At 28.6% G+C, this 21715-nt stretch overlaps 1 protein-coding gene across 1 annotated transcript in view; it reads left to right on the top strand.

Annotated features, from left to right (window-relative positions):
- Positions 1-7342: 7342 nt before the first annotated feature.
- LOC129957062 (proton myo-inositol cotransporter-like) overlaps positions 7343-21715 on the top strand; it is a 112660-nt gene continuing 98287 nt past the window's right edge. The window contains exon 1 of the mRNA XM_056069198.1: positions 7343-8027. Coding sequence (XP_055925173.1) covers positions 7646-8027 — 382 coding nt within the window. The 5' untranslated portion in view covers positions 7343-7645. The remainder of the gene's footprint in view (positions 8028-21715) is intronic.

The raw sequence follows: 21715 nt of genomic DNA on the forward strand, positions 1-21715 counted from the left end.
AAAAAGAACCAGAGGGTTTGAATTTCATAAAACTTTCTTTCATACTCTTTCATAAATTTGTCATACTAGAGAACGCCTTGTATGGAAATGGCATACTATTGTTCCGTAATGTTAACTTTTGGCGTGGATTTAGCCTTTTTATAAATCTATCGTGTCATCGTTGGCGAGTTATTTAGCAATTAATCCCTGGCATACAGTTTTTATTGCATCCGAAAATCGAATTTGTGTTTTAGACGCTTTTTTCTCAGCCGATTGAAACAAAAATTTGACACAAAACTGCACTCGTAATCACAAAATCCCATAACAAATTTGATATATTTAAGTCATTGTGTTTTTGAATTGTCGCTTTTGCATGTTTCTGAAAGTACAGACCATCAACTCTTTGTTGGATTTGGCTCAAAATTTGACAGGTGTTTACAGTAAATTACAGTATTACAGTAAAGATCTTAAAAATGTACACCGAATCTTATCTGTCTAGCTTTCTTCGTTTTGAAGTTATCGTGATAACATATGTTCGAACAGCCGAACAAACAGACTTCTTCTGAACAGATTTCACTCAAAATTTGATAGAAACCTACATATTCGGTATAAATATATATATCAAGTTTTAACTGTCCAGCTCAAAGCGTTTTTGAGTTGTCTTTGTCACAGACAGATAAACGGACATTTTTTGAAAATGCGTTTTTCGGACTCAAGAAGGCCTGATTCGTCCAAATCTCGAGTCCGAAATTTTCTCATGATTACAATACTTTCTCCATACTTCGTATTTCGTATACGAAAAAGTAAAAATTGTGATATAATCTGATTTTAACAAATAGTTGTTAGCCATTATGCTACAAACAACATTCTTTCTAAAGAGTTTGTAATCGTGAACTTGAAATCCATGAAATGGCTGTTGTCCTCCATTTTAATTTAGTCTAAAAAGGTTAATGTTATTTCGAAACTACATTTAATATATAAAACAAATCTTAACATAAATGTTAAAATATATGAAGATGACAAATTTTGACTTTCTTTATTATAGTTTTTTCTTTGTGTTGTTATGACTTATGGCGCTTTATAAGCCCGCTGACAGTTATCTGTCAATGATTTAAGCCGAGATAGCGTCCCTTGCTTTTTCACTAGCGCCACCTAGGGCCAGGAGTACAACTTAGCTACTTCATGCGTTACATTCGCTTGCACAACCCCTTTTTACAGGGGGGTACATTCACACACCTCACAGATAGAACACAGAAGAAAAGCAACCATAGCCTAACCGGGACGCCTAGATCTCAGGGAAGACGCGTAACCCCTATGCCAGGATGCCGGCGTTTTATTTTTATAAGAAGAATATATATCGAGCTTAAAGATTCCAGCAAAAAAATTTAATAAATTTCAATTTCAATTTGCAAAATTATTCATTGTAAATGTTTCAATATTTTCTTATTCAAACAATTGCATATATTTAATTTCTTTAGGGTTAAAAAAGAATTTATCTGTCAAAGAAGTTCATTGAGAAGAATGTACAAAAAACAAAAGCTTTTTAAAAATTATTGATATCGCGTCAAAACTTCAATCACTTTTATTGCTTTATTTTTCATTCCACTTTTTATGACTTTTGTTAAGGTCAACTTCTTTTTAATAATTAGAGATTTTCCTTCAAAAGCAATAATTACTATAAATATTCTAAAGTTAAACTGAACTTAAAATAAAATTTTGGCTCTAAATGAGCAAACAGATTCTTTGAACAGAAGCTAAGAATAACACAGGATTCTTCGACAAGTGTTTATTGGTTTTTCATTAATGATTTCTAATCTTCCGAGAATTGTTATTGAAATAAGAATTGACGGAATACTTTTTTTATGTGTATACTTAATATTCGTGTACAATATCTGGAAGATCAAGCTTCGCTCGGCAGTTTTTTTTTTTAAAATTTTTATTGTTGCTGTAAAATCATGTTTTTTCGCAGAAAATATTTAGATATGAATCACATACTGATTACACATGAATATTTTTATATAGAGTATACATATGAATAGTAGTATACATAGAGTATACATAGAATATATAGAATATACACATGAATAATCATATATTCCTACTGACCTTACCTACATATGAACTGGTCAGCTAAATAAAAAAATCATGAATGCACTTAGTTTAGCATGTTATTCGAACCAATCTGCTATACTACAGTATTCATTTTACAGTTTATCTATCATTACTTATATTCACGAACTTACACTCAGTTTTTACCATGGTGAAATCGGGTCCGAGAGGGCGCTATATGTCATTTTCAGCATGAGAGCATATAAAAAAAGGCTCCAATAATTAGTTATAAAAAAATTGTATAAAGTCGAGTTTTTTCAGGTAATACACCTATATAGATAAACTTAAAAAGCAAAATCTTATCTAAATATAAAATTTGATCCAAATCGTTACAGCCGTTTCCGAGATACACGAAATAAATTTATATATATAGAAGAATTGCTCGTTTAAAATTATAAAATATTCGTGCACTAAATTCAATTATCGCTTTTTTACTGCAACAGATAAACATTTTTTTAAGTGAAAAATTTTTTTCCAGGAAATATTTTTCGATACACAGAAACAGTTTTTCTAATGAATATTCTAAATTCTTGAAAAAAGTTCTATATACGGAAATTTCCGATACATGGACATTTCATTGTATCTTTCATTTCCTAGAATTATGAAAAAAATTATTGGAAAATTAATTTTACATTTAAAAAATTATTCTGTATTTTTAGATGATTGCTTAATACGGAATATGTAATAGCTTTTTAAATATTATTGAGATCACATCGGAACTTCAATCACTTTGTCGCAACTTCATTTCCCTTTTTACGACTTTTATTAAGGTAAACTAATTTTTTATTATTAAAGATTTACCTTCAAAGGCAATACTTACTAGAAATATTCTAAAACTAAACTGAAAATAAAAATTTGGCTCCAAATTAGAAAAAATATCGTCTGATGGTAAGTTAAGAATAACATATGACTCATCAACAAGTGTTTATTGATTTTTCATTAACGATTTCTAGTCTTCCGGAAGCTATTATTAAAGTAAAAATTGACGAAATAATTTTTTTAATGTTTAGTTAATATTCGTGTTTATATATAAAAAAATTGAATGATCGCTTATTTATTGCAACAGATAAACATTCTTTATATGAAAATTTTTCGTCCAAGAAATATTATTCGATATACAGAAACAGTTTCTATTTAAAATTACAAATTATCGGAAAAGTTCGATATACAGAAACAGATTCTATTAACAATTAAAAATTCTTGAAAAAATTCGATATACAGAAACAATTGATATAAAAAATACAAAATTCTTGAAAAAGTTCGATGTACGGAAATTTTCGATATATGGGAATTCCATTTCATTTTTCATTTCTTAGCATTATGTAAAAATCAATTTTTCCAAGGTAACTAATTTTTTGTTTCTAAAATTATTCAGCATTTTCGGATGAATGCTTAATACGGATATACGTAATAATGAGGGACTGGAAGGAATGTTCAATAAGGAAGGAAATTAGGATGAGGATTTAATAAGGATATATGATTCAGACACTTCAACCATAGTTCCCAATACAGATTGGACTGGTTAAAACTAGTGGATAATAATTGACCCTTTTCTTTCGCCCTTCTGGATTTAAAATAGGTAACATATTTGGTCATGGATCTCACACGTGAAAATTTGTTAAAGCCGTCTTTATTATGAATATTGTTGAGTTTAATAAATACCAGCATTTGTCGGTATTATCTGGTTCATGCCAGCCAATAAAGTACTTTTTATTTAATTTATCAAACCAGTTTTCTTTTTTTAATATGCATTTGTGAGATAGTTTATTGTTAGAACTTAGCAAGACGTGAAATGACACGAAAAAAACTCTCTTAATAAAAATTTTCAAATACTTCATTAGCAAAAATTATATAAAAATCGAATTCTTAATCCGAAATATTGTAGCAAAATAATATTATAGTGATAAAAGCATTTTTTTTTTATTTTATCGTCTGCGTTTTTATAAAACTGTTTCGCTATTGTTTTTAAAACAAGTGTTACACATTCTGAAAACTATTTCAAAATAATATCAATTGTGATATATTTTTGTCAATTTTTAAAATAAAATGCACACATAAATAAGTTTTCTAAACTGAATACTTTAATTTAATGACGTATATTAGAATTTTCTATGTATAAATAAATGCACGATGAACAAATTATTCGAAACGCTGTCAAGACTAAATCGTTGGATATAGAAATACCAAATTTGGCAAGTAGTTATTTTTAGATATTAGATGCTCACTAACAAAAGATTTTTCAGAATTTTAATTAAGTCTTTAATTAAAATCTAATCGAAATTTTCAATAACTTCAGAGAATATTATTTCACAGGAATTATTTTTATATGTCACTTTAAAATTCATAAAATTATTAGGGAATGTATTTTATTTCAAAACTATTTTTCTGTAGTTTTGAAACATTAAAAAAATATTTTCTAACAATACTATCCTTTATTCCAGTTGCTGTATTTATACTCACGTGTAATGCGACGATATCAAATACAGTTTTTGTGTGCATGTGTTTACTGCTTTGTAATTAAAATGAAATAAATTAAAATAAAAAAAATCACCTGTGTTGTCATTTGTTAATATTTTTTGTGTATCAATTTGTATGTGAATAAATAAAAGTAGGTTTAATACAACAATTTATATTGCTTTAGGGATATGAGTTTGAATTTCAAGAAATAGGAAATTTCAGAAATAAAATGTGGCAACAAGAAGGAAAACAAATATTTCTACTCAGTAAATATTCGACAAAAAAAAAAAAAAATCAGACACTGAACAGGTGCTTTGATGACCCTTTATTTTTTTAACATGATAATGTTTATATGTCGGAATACTGTCTGTGCAATGTGTCATGCAACATATGGGATAAAAAAATCAATTAAAATTACCTATTGTTCGCCAACGGATTCTAAAACCCTCCGAGCTTTTGCATATGCGTTAGGATAGGTTTAATTCGACAAAATAGGGTGAGAGGAAAGATGAAAGAAAGAGATGTTTACATTTAACTATAAAGTAAATTCCGGAAATGCGAACATCTTTCCGCGTCTGCACCCCTTTGTGAGATAGAAACGTCGAAAAGCGGTAGTCTCAGGATATTGAAACGAATAGTACTAGAGTATTGGATTTAAATACCAAATTTGAATCTAACCAACATTTCTTGACTAATAAGTGCTCATCAAGAAAGAAATTTTCAAAATTTTAATTAGATTTTTAATTAAAAATAACGTTTACTTTTAATTTAACGTTTTAATAATTTCGGAGAATATTATTATACAAAAACTACATTTAATAATTTCAAAAATTCTGAAACTGAGCTACTAGAGATTCTAGTTAAAAGTTTTATTTTTAAACGTATAATAATCAGTGCAACAATTCTTAACTTTTAATAAATATTTCGAAATATTTTTAAGTATATAATTAATACTTTAAATTCTTTTAGCTGCAGCATTTAGACATATGTACATTGAAGCAATGGTAAACACATTTTTAAAATAAACACATTATCGTACACACACGTTGTCTTTGCTATAATGAAAGATAATTTTTTTTAAAGATTATCGAAAAACAGACGAATCATGTCTAAAATAATAAGAGATGTATTTGTATGTTTGCGAGAAGAGGCTCAACTTTTCTTTATTTTTTTCTAAATAAAGAAGAGTTTATTTGAATAAGGGCTATATGGTGAAAGACAATTTCACAGTTAAACTACTGAGCATTTCAATATAAATCCTTCATCACTTTGAGCATTCTTTCCTAGCTTTGAATATTCAAAAAATTCTCTTTACTTAGTTTCTGCATAATAAATTTCGAAAAACTTTTAAAACTTAAAAAAAAAAAAAAAAAAAAAAAAAAAAAACCGCAGAAAAAGGGTTTTATAATTTTAAAGATAAATTTTTGGAATTTTAACGGAGAGGTATCAGTTTTTGTGTGATTACATACTACGGCATTCTACGAGGAAAATGCTAAATTTTCTGTAAAGTATTCATTATTTAAATCTTAAATTAAAATTTAATGAATTGAAAAAATGGCATTTATAGTTGCAAAATTGCATTAAAAGATATGAAATGCAAATATAAAAATCAGTTTAATTCCCAAAAAATAGATTTGGAAATTTATTTTAACGGTGTCATAAAGAAACCTCTTCAAACATTGAGAATATTAAATAAAAAAATATTCATAAGTTTTAAAAAAATCGACTTTTTAATGTAATCACTTACCTTAATCCTAATAAAACAATTAAAATCTACTGGATTAGCCAATTTCAGTTACATTTTAAGCGAAAAGTGAAATCATTTCTTCCTACTCTCTTTTTGGTTATTTACACAGATTTTCACAATTGTTGATGACACACACGCACGCACACACACAAAATCAAATTAGCATAACAAACATTTCAGTCTTAAAATACATTTATTGTAATAAAATGTTAATAAATGAAAAAGAATCTAAATTTAAAAAAAAATAAAACGCATCAAAAATGCCTTATTGCCGTGTTTATTTTCGAGTACCGTCTATAAATTAAAAAAAAAATAACAAAAACACTAAATAACAATTTATCCAGTTTATCCGAGACAATTCACAATTTATCCATGTCACACCACATGACTTTTTTTTAATTATGGTAAATAAAAAAAAAAGAATGAAATATAAAGAAATTAAAAATAAAATATTTTCTTTTTGTAAATTTCATTGACTTAATTTTTTTTTCAAATAAAAATCTGTATTTCACTTTTATATAAACTCTCTCTTAAAAGAATCCTACTGACGCCTCTGGATATGGATATTAAGGATGAGCAAATTACGTATTTTAATATTTGCGTATTTAGAAATTATCAAAATTGAAACATCTCTAAAACCAGCTTTGCAGCGATTACTTAAGAGTTAATATACAATTGCTTATGTTTTCTCGGACGTATCAACTCTAAAGGCTGAAAAACCTGTAAAATCGTAAATTTCTTCCATTTACGTCACTATCAACAGATGTCGCTACGTGAGAGCGTTATCTTTTCTTTACAATCCAAACGCCGTCGCATTAAGCATTATTTAGAAACCTTTCTTCAACCAGTATTTTAGTCACACGATAGATATCCTAATTTAAACTAAATTTATCTTTTATCTAACAAACAATAGGTTTTATTTGCTTAAATCTCCAAATTTCATTCGTTGAAATTGTTTTTAACCACCATTCTCTTTGGGCGGTTACAGAATAAAACACCTGTAGGATATTAAGATCAATCAATCAATCAAAAGCATCCGCAGCGATCGCAGCGCCCTCTCCATCACGCAATGAGAGTATACTTGTCACAACAAACCTTATTTGTTTAGTAATGGTCTGCAGCAGGTTTGTTGTGATTTGACAGCCAGACGTTCGCTTGACAACACGCTCTTCGCGCGCTAAATTCTACTGCTCTGAGTTCTCCAAGCTTTTCCGAAACCTAGAACCTCTCTTCAATTCACCAACCACCTGCATCAGACTTCATCAAACAGCCTAGCGCTTTAGCATTGAATGTTGCCTGGTGAAGAAGCAACTTGTTGATTTTTTCAAATTTGACATTAGCATCTGAATCATAATGGAAGCATCAGAACAAAGCCCGGTCTTGGAATCTGCACGGACTAAAATGGGACCATCATTCTTCGTTATTGTAGTGGCCGGAATGTCGGCCATCGGTGGGCTTCTCTTCGGCTATGACACTGGAGTGGTGTCCGGCGCTATGCTTCTAATAAGGGACCGTTTCCAACTGAACAGTACTATGCAAGGAGTAGTGGTCAGTGTGACCATTCTCACGGCATGGGTATTTTGTTTGGGAGCTGGACAGGCAGCCGATCGTTTCGGAAGAAAGAAAGTAATAATCACAGCTAGTGTGATTTTCTGCATTGGCAGTATTGTCATGGGGCTGGCAGAAAATGTAGAAATGCTAATTGCTGGAAGAGTCATCGTTGGCATGGGAATCGGTAAGTAATAATCTTATTTAATGCATAACCTTAATTACTAGCTGCATTAATGAATACCTATATTAGTTTTGAATCTTATATTATTCTATATTTTATTTAAATCTAACATTCACCCAATGAGCTTAATAATAGTGATCACTGTCATAATTTACAACTTGGTCAGTGGCAAGAAAAGCAGTGAAGCAAGTATTGTATTTTCTAAACTTTTGTACCATATGAAAAAAAGAGTATGATCCACAGCTAAATAATCATAAAAAATTGTCACGTAATAACAATTCTTTTTCACAGTTTCGCACAATTGCTGCATACATATATATATTAGATTTTTAGTAGAGAATACATATATATTTCAAATTTTCAGTGGAAGTCAAAAGTAAACTTGCAATTGGTTTTGCAACGGAATTGAGATTAATACCACTGCAGCTTTTTTTGATGCAAGATTAGTTATATCTCAGTCAATCTTGTTTCGAGAGTAACTGAAGCGATTCTAAATTTCTTGTCTTCTTGATTGATGGCCAAATTTGGAAAGTGCTGCTGCATTGTAGATTATATATTTTTTTATTGAAATATAATTTTTTTCTCTTTTTTAGCAGTTGTAATATAGATTTTATATTTTAAAATTTGAATAATGGTATTGCCTAGAACTTTAAAATTAGCAACCCAATTGATAAGTTATATGTATATTACAAAGCTGCATTCCAATTTCTTTAAAGTATAGTTATAGGTATGCATTTGTAATATCTTAATTCTGTATAAATACAGGCAAAAAAATTTCTTTAAATCCTCTTTGTAAATCTGATATTAATATGCAAAACAAATATTTTAGTTACATTCATTCTGATTATGTTTTAAAAATTTACATTTTATTTTGTACTGAGCACTGTAAGTTGAAACTCATGAATACATATGTAGTTCAAAAAGATTTTATTAATTGATTTTATAAATTAAATTATTCTTTATTATTTGAGAATATCTTGCTTTGAAAGAAATTAAAATTTTTGTAGAATGGTTCTTGAGTTTAATAGAAATATAATAAATTTGAAGTTTGATTGTAAAAGAATTTTTTTAACATATTTGTTAATCCTGTAAAAGATGAAGACAAAAAAAAAATCCCCATCATCTCTAATAGTTATGTTCAAACAAGCAAAGAATTGCATTCATCAAGTGAAAAATATCAATTTCAAGTTTTAAAATCATTAATTTTCCATGAGATATGCCAAGAACATTTACCAGTCTTCAACAGTATGTAAATCCTTCGCTGTTGTTAGTACCAAAACGTGTTATTTATTATTTATTTATAGCTTTACAGCAATATAATTCAGCATTATAGTTCTTTTATAACTTTATGAGTAATTTAAAATTCTTAAATTTATTATTATAAATATTAAGAGTTAGGATCAATTGAATTGGAATTTTGGAAATGTATTTTAATTTAAAGAAGTGGAAAAGGCTTCTGTTAGTTGTTTGCTTCAATTCTGTTACTTTTTGACATATAAATAGTATTCACTGAAACTCACTTTTTCTTTTAGTTTCCATAAAATGTTTTTTTTTTTTTTGGTAAAGCTATTTAGTATATTTTTAGACATAATTTCTTGCTTTGTTTTATTCTTTCACATTTAAATAAGGATAAAATGCATTTATTATTGTTTTTACAACTGTTTTCAAGTTGTCTTTTCAAAGTAGTATAAAGGCTTCTCAAAATTAAAGTGTTATCTTTATTTCTACCACAGCAGTTGAATTTCATTAATTCATTTTGTATGTGTAGTTTTTAGTTATTACAATAACAATTATTACCTTTTATGAAAAAAAAGCAATAATTTTTAAAAACTAATTTTTTTAAAATTTCCATTTTACTTGTATAGTAAATTATTTTTAATCTGAATGCTGTATTTTGATCCTTTGTCCTTTTTATATATTTATAACTGTTGGCTTAATCATATCTGTAAATTTAAGAAATTTAGTTTTGTAGCAATTTTAAGTACTGTTTCTTGTTGTAGTTTATGTTTGTGTATGTTGCCTTTCCTAATTTTGGATATATTTCTAATAATCAAATTCTTATGCATAGTACCAAGAAGAAAAAAAAAAAAAAAAAAAATAGGAACTCTAAGTGTCAATATCAACTTTAATTATTCATAAAATTAGATATAAATGAACTGATCCTTTAAAATTTGCTAGAATGAATTAAACTACTACCAGAGAAAAAATTTTTAAAATGTTTTCACTCATGATAATAAATAAATAAAATATAAAGGTGAAGATGTTTTAACAGAATGTAGTTTACACGAATGAGTATTCTTGTTCTGACATAGGGGAATTTTTTCATAAGGAAATGTTAATTATATTAATTCTTTTTGTTTCTTATTTAATTTTATTAAAACTAATACAACTCGAAATTCTCTGATTTTTCCCCTCCTTTATTCTTTATGCTCGTATGCAATTATACAGCTAGTGTATAAATGTTATATATGCATAGTTATATCTGAATATGCTTCTTTTTATTAATATAAGGAATAGTTTTCTTCAGATATCAAAATGTTTGTAATTATTCCTGAAGAATTTTTTTAAAGGATTTCACTATATTAGGTAATGTGCTGTAATACATGTCTGTAAAAAATCTGCCTGGTTCAATTAGATATATCCTTAATTTTAATTTTCATGTTTATAATAATTCATAAAAATTGATTATTACTGAAAGGTAAATAGCTATTGTGCTGATTCTTGAAATATACAAGTAATTTTTTGGTATTGGTCAAAACAATTTATATTATTTTTAATACAATTTGCATTAAAATATTATTCATGTAATTTATTTAAATTTTAAAACAGTTTCGTAGCATGTGATAGATATCAAAATGTGCATAATATTTTGAGTTACTTTTTATATCATTATTAATTTTGAATCAAAATTCTTGTAATATTTTTTGGACACGCCTGCCTGCATGCATGCTGTCTATTTAAAATATGTTTACTACCTTAGTAACAGCATACAAATTAGTAAACATACAAATATCATTTTGTATCTTTTAATTTACTATATCTAATTTTGATTTATTTTTTTAAAATGGTATACTTTATGATGAGTCATATATTTGGATTATTTGGTCAATGCATCTGTAATAAGATAGGGAAGAATATCTGAGTTTTAAGTTCTTTTTACTGATTTGGAATTTTTTAATAAATATTTGTTTTTATTCTTGTTTATTTTGATTGCTATATATTCATAGCAGAAGTAAAGGTATAAATAACAAGAGTTTGATATTTATCATCATCGTCATGTATTAATAGTTGTAAATCGTTAATTCTCGAAACCGTAAAAAATTTCAGGATTTTTTAATAATGTCAGAAACAATTTGATGGAGATCTTAATACCTATGTCATAAATAAATAAAAATAAAAAAAATTAAGATCATGTGCCCTTTATATTGAGAATTATTATTATATTATTTTATTCCTTTTTTTCTTCAAATTGTGTAATAAACGTGTACTTTCTTTTCATCCAATAGACATACTTGCATGTAATATGATTATCTTATATTTAAAAGAACACTTTATTTAATGAACACCAAATGACTCCTCTAATTAAACATATCTTCATTTAAACAATCTCAGCTTGCAGTCTTGGCATCAAGATCTCCCCTCCACCTTTTTTTTTTTTTTTTGCATATTTTTAGTTTTTAACTAATTAATTTTGCTTTAGTAAAAAATTGCTTTTATTGTTTTTTGCACATTTTTTAAGATTTTTTTTCAGGGATTCTTTAGTTGACATTTTGACAATTCAAATAAGGCGCCTTGAATTTAGTTTCGTTGCCAACAGGAAGCAAAGGCAAGTAAAGATGACCCTAGCGCTAGTCATAGAGGGCGCCATGAGTACAAAACATTAGTGTGCTAATGTAACTTTTTAAAATAAACTGTTTTGAGGATGGGAAAAAAATAATATTCGAACGCCATTTATACTTGCTGAATGAGATTTCTGTTACTTTTACGTATACATATATCTTTTTAAATCGCATTAATTACAAAAATGAGGATGGGAACTGAAAGGCAGCTTAATGTTCTTGCTGAAAATCTTTCTACAAAAAGATTTAGATGCAATTCTTCTTTTATGACTAATGCTTTTTTAAAACGAAACTGATTCCAATTAATTCTGTGTTGTGCTTACATTTTTGGAATGGATCCCTTAATAATGCATTAAGAATGCTTTATTTATTTATTTTATTTTCGAAAAATTATCAAGAAAGAGATTTTGAAAGGAAATAGTTTAAATGTCACTAAATGATTGTTTCGAAGTCCACAAAAGTAATACCTTATATTGGTCACTTTATATCATCCCGTCATATTAAGGCTTGCTACAGTTTATACCAATTTTGAAGTCAAGGTTACAGTGGAAGTTTAATTTTTACTGGTTTTGAACACATTCTTTTTGTATTTGTATACAATCTTGTTGGCAGTACACTGCAGATAATTGGTAATAGCTTTCTTCTCGTTATAATAAGTACTCTTTACATGTGGTTTGTACTATATCTCTGATTTCTGAATTTAAGAAACGGTATTAAAGTTCCATTTCATTTTTTTTTTGTCGCTTACTGCATCAATTTTATCAACTAACAAAAGAAAAAAAAATAAAGTTATAACCTTGAATAGGAAAAGGAAAATAATCAGAACATTGGATGGAGCTTGAAAACTGATATACTGAAATTTATAAACGTTTTCTTTTCTCTCTTTATTATGCTTCCTTCACTTCAGCCTTAAACAAACAATTAAAGGTCTGAGTCAAGGGCACACTGCGAAATAACACTTTCTGTAGTATTCATGAAAATGCATCTTATGTCAGGCAAGGCTCTACCGATAACACACCCACGTCTTTTCCCATTTCGTAGTATTCCTTTATCGATAATGAATTTAACCATTTCTACATGCAATTTGTTTTCTCTGCTTAGCTGAAAGGAATCAAATGTTTAGATTTTTCCTATACATAAAAAAAATATGATCTTTAAATGTGAAAGAACCGATTTGTACTTCCCAGTAGAGCAGTGGTGTGATTTAAGTCTGACATCGTGAGTCAAACATCACCCTCCCGTTCGGATGCGGAGAGGAGAAGGATGCTAATTCAACCTCGTCATCTGACTGCAACTCAAAAGTATGAGGTTCGTCCAAACTCACTTTTATGTTGCTTACAAAGGGAAGTTAATGTATTTAAATTGAACTAGTAAAGCAGAAGTTCATAACTTGTGGTATAACTCCCTTTTTTTAGTATTTGATCGTAACATTGGTAATAGCGGAAAGCTCAAAATGTAGAGGGAAAAGATATTGAATTTTCTTTTTCCAAATTGATGAGAAAAGTTGGAAGTTATATCTCCAAAAGCTTGCTCAGTAGTGTTAAAAGAAAGGTATATCAAGAATTTGATATAAAATCATTAAAATATTTAATACTTTCTGCAAACATAGAATTAATGGAAAAATCACGCTGATCTAATGCTAATGATCTAATTAATAATAAATATTTCAGTAAGCTTGACGTAATTGCAGACATGAGATTATATGCTCGTTTCTGCCTAATTATTTTTAAACTGATTTTAATCAAACAAATACAAGGACTGTATTCAAATTGTGTAGCATTTGAATAGCTGATTATTATGATGAGTTATTATTAGGTTTTGTCATGAAATAATAAGAATTCATCTTGACGCTCTTTTTTTTTAAAATTTATTTTTCATATTTGTAATTAATAATAATGTGAAGAGAATAGAATAAAATGTATATTCAAAAAATAAATCTCTCGGATGATATTAAATTAATTCGAGTCGTTAAATTAATTCGTCGAGTTTTAAGTGAATTTAAGCCTTTAGCACCTTCTCTAATTCAATAAATGAAGTGGGCAGTATTCATTCATTTATTGCGAAATTCGAGAAATAAATATTAAATTATGATTTGATTAATGCAAATTAAATTATTAAAGATATGAAATTGAACTATTAAATCTCTCTAATTCAGAAATTGACTCCATTTACGGAGTGCATAATCAAAAATATTCAGGGAATACGAAACACAAACCAAATTAAAATGTACATAAAAAAAGGAACATCAAAGCTTAAAGAATCACGAAGTTCTAAACTATATAAAGGGTGTCCCAAAATTAACACAAGAGTTGAATTTGCCACCATTCATGGAGTAAAGTATTGGCAACTCTATTAAAAAAAAACCCATTTGATATCTAATAGGTTAGTAAAAATGGAATGTTATACGTTAGAACGTGTTTTCATTTTTGAACAATATTTAAAAAATAATGAAAGTCTGACGGCCACAGTTCGAAAATGTGAGAATTGCCCCCCTAGATCATGTGATTTAACACCAGTGGATTTCTTTGTATTGTGTTATTTGAAGTCAAATGTCTATGCCAACAAGCTCACCAGCACGCGTGTGTTGAAACAGGAAGTTCAACGCAGCATCAATGAACTTCAGCCACATTTATGCAAAAGCGTTATGGAAAATTTCGACAAAAGAGTGCGTATGTGCCAGCCCTATGTGTTATTCCATACATAAACCTATCCTGGTCCCTTTACAATTCAATGGAAATATAAAAATTTAAAGAAAAAAAAGCTGTATTTTTATTTAATTCAAATCTTACGTTAACACGTTGCCCTATCATGTAACGCTCCTTTTTTTACTAACCCTAAACTATCAGCTGACAAATATTTTTGTTTAATACGGTTGCCAATTATTTATTGCATCAGTGATGGCAAATTAAAATCTTGCGTTAATTTTGGGACACTCTTTATAAATAAAAATGCAAGCAACTAGCAAAGGTCAAAAAATAAACTACACACAAGCACAATACCAACACAGAAGCAACACATCATATAATGAATGTGAAGTTACCCAACGATCCCTTTAAATATCTTACAAAATTTATACAGATTAAAGCTTTTAATGTACTTAAATTTAAAATAAACATTTGAAAGAATACTCTGATTAAATAAAGATCTTGCAAGCACAGTGAAATTTATAGAACCCAGAATATCAATGCAATCGATCGAACCATTGATAGCCTTATAAAAGGAAAGAAGACATGAAATATCTCGTCTGCAGTACAAACTAGGCAAATTAAACATATAACGTAAGCAAGAAGAAGGTATATCTTGAGAGTAAAATCTACTTTTCTTTAAAATCCTGGACATTAGATCTATACATCGCCGGATACTGAGCAGTTTGTACGCGCAGGTGCATCACAGCACCTGCACGTATCTCTGTATGATCAAGTTCATTAATTGGGAGATAGGTTAACATTAGATCTAATTTATGGCAGATGATAAACACGCTAATTAAGTTTTATGTTTTGTATACAATACGGTTGACTTGACATTATTAAATTCCCATATAACGCAAAATAATGAATCTTTGTTGCAAGGATTCGTCTGAAAAGAGTATTAGTTCGAAATGGAATTTTAAAAAAATCGTGTGTAGAAAAACAATAGACGAATGTATTTCAAAGGAAACGAATCAACATTTTTATAATGTGTATCAAATAAATTCATTCAAGTATATTTTAATTTAGAAGCAAAACAAATCGGAAAGTGCCTGTAAACAGTTTTTTTTCCTTCATATAATTAGATAGTTTAATAATAGTTTTTATTGCAGCATTTTGCATAAATATCAAATCAAAGTATTAAGACTATTTGAAAAAGTAAAAGTTCTAAACCTTTGACGTAATGTCATTTTATAGACATTAAATTTCTTCGCTATCTTTTTTTTTTTTTTTTTGTATACAAAGTACAGTAATTGAAAGCATTGCAATGCTTAAAAAAAAAAAACAAAAAAAAAAAAAAAAGACAAAGATTTCGATGAATTTTTACATTTCAGACCTCACTGAGTTCGGACCTCACTGAAAACACCATTTTAGAACTATGTCTGTTTATCTGTTAGCTCCATAATTAAAATAAAATGCTTTGAGACAAACCGACGAAACTGTATGTGTTCTTTAACACCAAAATTATAAATCTCTATCAAATTTTGAACAAAATCCATTTTTAAGAAGACTGTCTATCCTAGTACAAGTGAATATAAGTTCAAAACGTAAAGAGCTATATGGTTAAAATTTGGCATATAAATTTAGCATTTAAAGTGTAGATTTGTATTGAATTTTGAAACCATTTCGTCTAGAAGTTGACCATTTGACGATCTGTGTGTTTCGCTTGCATGTAAACATGATGATTAAAAAATGAATAAATGAAATTAGTCTTTGTCAAACTGTAGTTATATGAAATTTTGATTCAGTCTGTCTCAAAAAAAGGTGCCCAAAATGCATATTTGTTTTTTCTTTAACTATGCTATGTCGCAGAAAACTATCATATGCTGAATTTTGAAAATAAAGTTCTGTACTCTAGTGTGTGGTGAAAGCTTATAAGCCAGTTAACAGCTACGCTACCCGAGCAATTGCTTTTGTATCGTGGTCATGTTACTGGACTGCGAACCACAAGGTCCCAGGTTCTATCCTCACTCATCCCAAACCGCCATCTACAAGTGCATAGTAGGAGACAGCATCTTTGTTAGAAAATATACAAAAAAAAAGTTTAGAATATATACAACTTTTACTATTTCTAATCAATAACATCGCCATGACTTATAAAAATACAATTTAGTTTGTCTGGGTGATTGATATCAAATCGTGGATTAATCAATTTTGATTGACGAGTCAGATGTATACGAAGCAGGCCTCTGTTTGTCATGTACAATTTCTAAGAAAAATAAAAATAACTTTTCTCAGCGGAGAATGTTTGTGGCCTTGAACCGCCCGTGGCCCGACTGAAATATAAACATTTTGAGATCTGAATTATCCAACAGTGCACTGAACGGTCTATTGATCCTCTGATGTAAACTCGTTACGAAATCTATTATTCTACGTCGGATCAAAAATCATCAGTTCCATCATCGTCAGTTTATACTGGATATCTGTACACTATGAAGCCCTCGTTTCAATCACTGCAGATAATCACTCTTGTACTCCTGTTCAGAACTAAACTTCGATTCGCTTTTAGTTTGTATAAACATTGTATTGATTATGTAATCTGAAAGTTGGTTGTAATTATTATAAGCTTAATAGATTAAGATAAACTTCATGATTAGTTGGGTAAATGGAACTCATTTTAGCTTCATTCAATGGAAATTATTAGTATGCCTCATGAGTTTTTTTTTTTTTTTTTTCCGCACTGATTTTAACTTGCTATATTTATAAAAAAAAAATGGACTTACTTGTTCGTCATCTGTGGCATCAGTTTCAATTGATCTAGAGCTCTTTAAAAGTATATTTCGTTGTACATGATAGCTTTTTACTTTCTTGTATAGGTAGGATAGTGAAAGCTTAATAATCGTCAAAAATTTCGAACTCAAGATTTTGACGAATTTCCACGTGTTAGATCTCCTTCTGAGTTCGAAAAGTATATTTTTGGAAAACATCCATCCCTCTGTCTGCTGTCTGTGACAAAGATAACTCACGATCGCTTTGGGCTATACGGCTAAAATTTGATCTATTGTCTTCATACCAAATTTGCATATTTCTATCAAATTTTGAGCAAAATCTGATCAGAAGTAGTCCAGCTGATAATTATAAAACGAAGAGAGCTAGATGGATAAGATTCGGTACGCATATTTAACACCTATAATGTAGACATCCGTCAAATTTTGAGTCAAATCCAAATACGGGTTGACTGTCCGTCGGTTTGTACATTCAGAAACATGTAAACGCGATAATTGAAAAACGCAATGATTTTAATATATCAAATTTGATATGGGATTTTTTTCAATTTGTCAAAATTGTGTCAAATTTGTGTTTTAATCGGTTGAGGAATACGTGTCTAAAACAGAAATTCGATTTTTGGATACTTTAACGCATGCCTGAGTCAATCGCTAAATAACTCGCCAAGGATGATAATAGATTCAGTAAAAATGTTAAATTCACGCCAAATGTTAATATTTCGTAAGTATTGTTCGCCAATGCCATATAAGGCGTTCTTTTTATGATAAATTTATTAGAGAGTCTGCGAGAAAATTTTGGGGAGACAACGCCCGCTGGTTTTACATGATTATTATGGCAGATTTGAGATACACTGAAGTGAATAAAAGAAATTGGTTTAATAAAAATACTTTTTGATTTCTTTAATGCAAAACAAACCATCAAATATTGTAAAAAGTGAAATTTGTAATTATTGTATGATGCAGTTTAGTTAAAATTATGTTGAACTCAATTTTTCAAACGTATTTTCATAAATCAAAGTAAATATTTTCTACTTTTGAGTAAGATATGAATTGATAATATGATACACTCCCTTTCATTCTCGAATTCCAAGCATTTCTGAGTCTGCGTAGTTGAGATGTTTATTCAATATAAGAAGTCAGAAATAACATGATTCATAATTTAAATGTATTCTTCGTTATGGTATAAGGTATATGATTTATTTTATTTTTAAAATATCTTGATATGATGTATTGCAAAGTAAAACTTAAATATCTAATAATTAATTTTAAAAAATATAATAATACTTGCAAGATATATATTTAATTAAAAAAAAATAGAAGATTAAGTTAATAAGCAGCTTATGTATGATAGAAAATTTGCGAAAATCTCTATTCTTTACTGCGAATTTTCACCTATATTTTAATGCCATTATGTGCTTGCTATTTAAAAATATTTTTCCTAAAAATCTTTAATTATAGTACTCTACTGAAATAATTAATAACTTAACTTAATAAAACTTAACTTAACTTAATTTAAATAAAAAATTAATTTATTTGATTGATAAAGCAAACGAGAGTTTTACTCATTCCAAATGCATTAATGAAAAAAATATTGTAAATATCGTCTGCTAACTTTTATATTAATTGCGATTTTCCCTTTCTGCTATAATAATTGATTTTTCCATAATTTAGATATACAGTGGCTCAAAAAATTGAGAGTACACTTTAGTTTTACTTCATAAATCCGACTTTCAATATAAATAACACATTACCGGGAAGTGCAAACATGTTTTTATTTTTACACATAACAAATGGTTAAATTTAGAGTAAAAATAAAGAAAAATTAACAAAAAATTTCTAAATTGAAAATTTTCAGAAGCATTTTAAATAAACATACGCAGAATTTTGCCTCAAAAAATTGAGAATACACCAATGAAATTTTTGCAATATCACGCATAGAAATAAAGTGTCACTATTAAATTGCATGTCTTTTGGCTCTTATAATGGCCTCTAAACGTCATGCTACCGATTTGACCAATTTTTGGTGGTATCTGAAGATATTTTACCCCATTCTTCTTGCACCACTTTTTTTAAATGGGTTTTGTTTCTAATTTTGTGTTTTTGAACCACTTTTTCGGGTATGGTCCACGAATATTCAATGGCATTGATGTCGGGGTACTGTGGTAGTGTGTGTAATTGCTATTTACAATGAAAAAGATACCATATTTTGAAGTTACGTGTATTCTGTTTGGGGTCGTTGTCTTACTGAAAAATGAAATTTCCATCTAAACCCAAATTTTTAGCACTTTTCTTTAGATTGCTGTGAAGTATATCCAAGTAAACCGTATCATTTATAATGCCATTTATAAAAATTAAATTTCCTACCCCGGATGAAGCCATGTAACCTCAAATCATCACGGAGTCACCATCATGTTTAATTGTAGGACGTACATTTTTTGGATACAAAGCAGTATTAGGCTTTCTCCATACAGTAAGATGGTTGTCACTGCCAAATATGTTGAGGTTTCTTTCATTACTAAATATAGATTTCTTCCAAAGGTTATTGGTCTTCAATTGATGAGTTTTTGCAAACTTCAAATGCTTTTTTTGGATTTACAAGCTGATGAATGGTTTCTATCTAACAATGCGACTTTTATATCCAGCTTGTCTAATGGCATTTAGCACAGTTTCAACACTTACACTTCTGCCTATCATTTGGAAAGTTTCTGCAACAAGTTGGAGGAACCATATGGTAGCAGCAATCTAAAGGAAAGTGTTAAAAATTTGGGTTTAGATGGAAATTCCATTTTCCAGCAGTACAACGACCCCAAACAGAATGCACGTAACGTCAAAATATGATGTCTTTTTCATTGTAAACAACAGTTACACACACCACCACAGTACCCTGACATCAATGCCATTGAATATTCGTGGGGGATACTCGAAAAAGTGGTTCAAAAATACAAAATTATAAACAAAACCCATTTAAAACAAGTGGTGCAAGAAGAATGGGGTAAAATATCTTCAGATACCACCAAAAATGGGTCGAATCGGTACCATGACGTTTAGAGACCATTATAAGAGCCAAAAGACATGCAATTTAATAGTGACACTTTATTTCTATGCGTAATATTGCAAAAATTTCATTGGTGTATTCTCAATTTTTTGAGGCAAAATTCTGCGTATGTTTATTTAAAATGCTTCTTAAAATTTTCAATTTAGATATTTTTCGTTGATTTTTCTTTATTTTTTTTCTAAATTAAACCATTTGTTATGTGTAAAAATAAAAACATGTTTGCACTTCCCGGTAATGTGTTATTTATATTGAAAGTCGCATTTATCAAGTAAACGTAAGGTGTACTCTTAATTTTTTGAGCCACTGTATATGTTTATTTTTCGAATAAAAGCTTTCCGTATAAATTAAAAACAGGTAGTAAAAAAAAAAAAAAAAAAAAAAAAAAGACTGAAGCAATACATGAAGAGATTTTTTTTTTACCCGAGATACATCATCATTGCAATGCTTTTTTTCCCTATAAAATGCCAATCATTGCTATTAAAATAGTTTTTCTTCAATCATTTTTGTTGTGAAATGCCATAAAAGTGTGTTCTGGCATTTAAAAGGGTAATTTTAATTTACCATCTCCTCATAAACGATTTTTATAGCTCTCATTTTTTGATATCATGCGTATTTGCGTATGTTATATATTTCGTTCTTGTTGGCTACGTCATACAAGAAACTTTAGTATTCTTTGGTCTTTTTTTCTTTTTGGTCATTTTTTTTTATTTGAAATCTTAACAATAATTATCTTCCAATAATTTTTGCTCTTACATCACCATTGAATGACTGAGTTCCCTGTGAAATGTGCATTTAAGACGCAGACCAAGGGATGTCACAATTATATGCAGTCAACACAATGTTGCGATTATGTAACTTATGATATTTCGTCAGAAATTTCTCGCACTGGTTCGCCAGGCGCGGTTATGTATTTTTTTTTTTTTTATGAAATCCAAAAACTGCCGAATTTAAGATAAAAAAAAGGACATAATTGTTCAGTTAAAAAAAAAATTGTGTTTAGCATATACAAAATGTAATATTTAATAAAATCGTTTTCTTTTATTCTGAACTTTTACTTCTATTTTGATGAAATACAAACGAATAAAAACTTACTTTAATGTAATGTTTTTATGAGAAAGAAAAAATCATTTTTTTAAAAATATTATTTGCTAACTTTTAAATAAATATGGTTTTGTTTTTCTGCTGTAAAAATTAATTCTTCCAAGAATGATTGTGAATGAGAGTTTTCCAAAATGAATTTTCCCAAAATTGTTGCGAAAAATGAAGGGCAAGTCCTAACAACAAATTTTAGAGTTCATTTCATAAGATGATTTCTATTCTTTTTTATCTTTTCTTTTATGAAACGTCGATTGCTGCATTTAAAATTGTTTTTATGGAATTATTT

The sequence above is a fragment of the Argiope bruennichi genome, chromosome 11 (genome assembly GCF_947563725.1).
Source record: "Argiope bruennichi chromosome 11, qqArgBrue1.1, whole genome shotgun sequence".
NCBI classification, from domain to species: domain Eukaryota; kingdom Metazoa; phylum Arthropoda; class Arachnida; order Araneae; family Araneidae; genus Argiope; species Argiope bruennichi.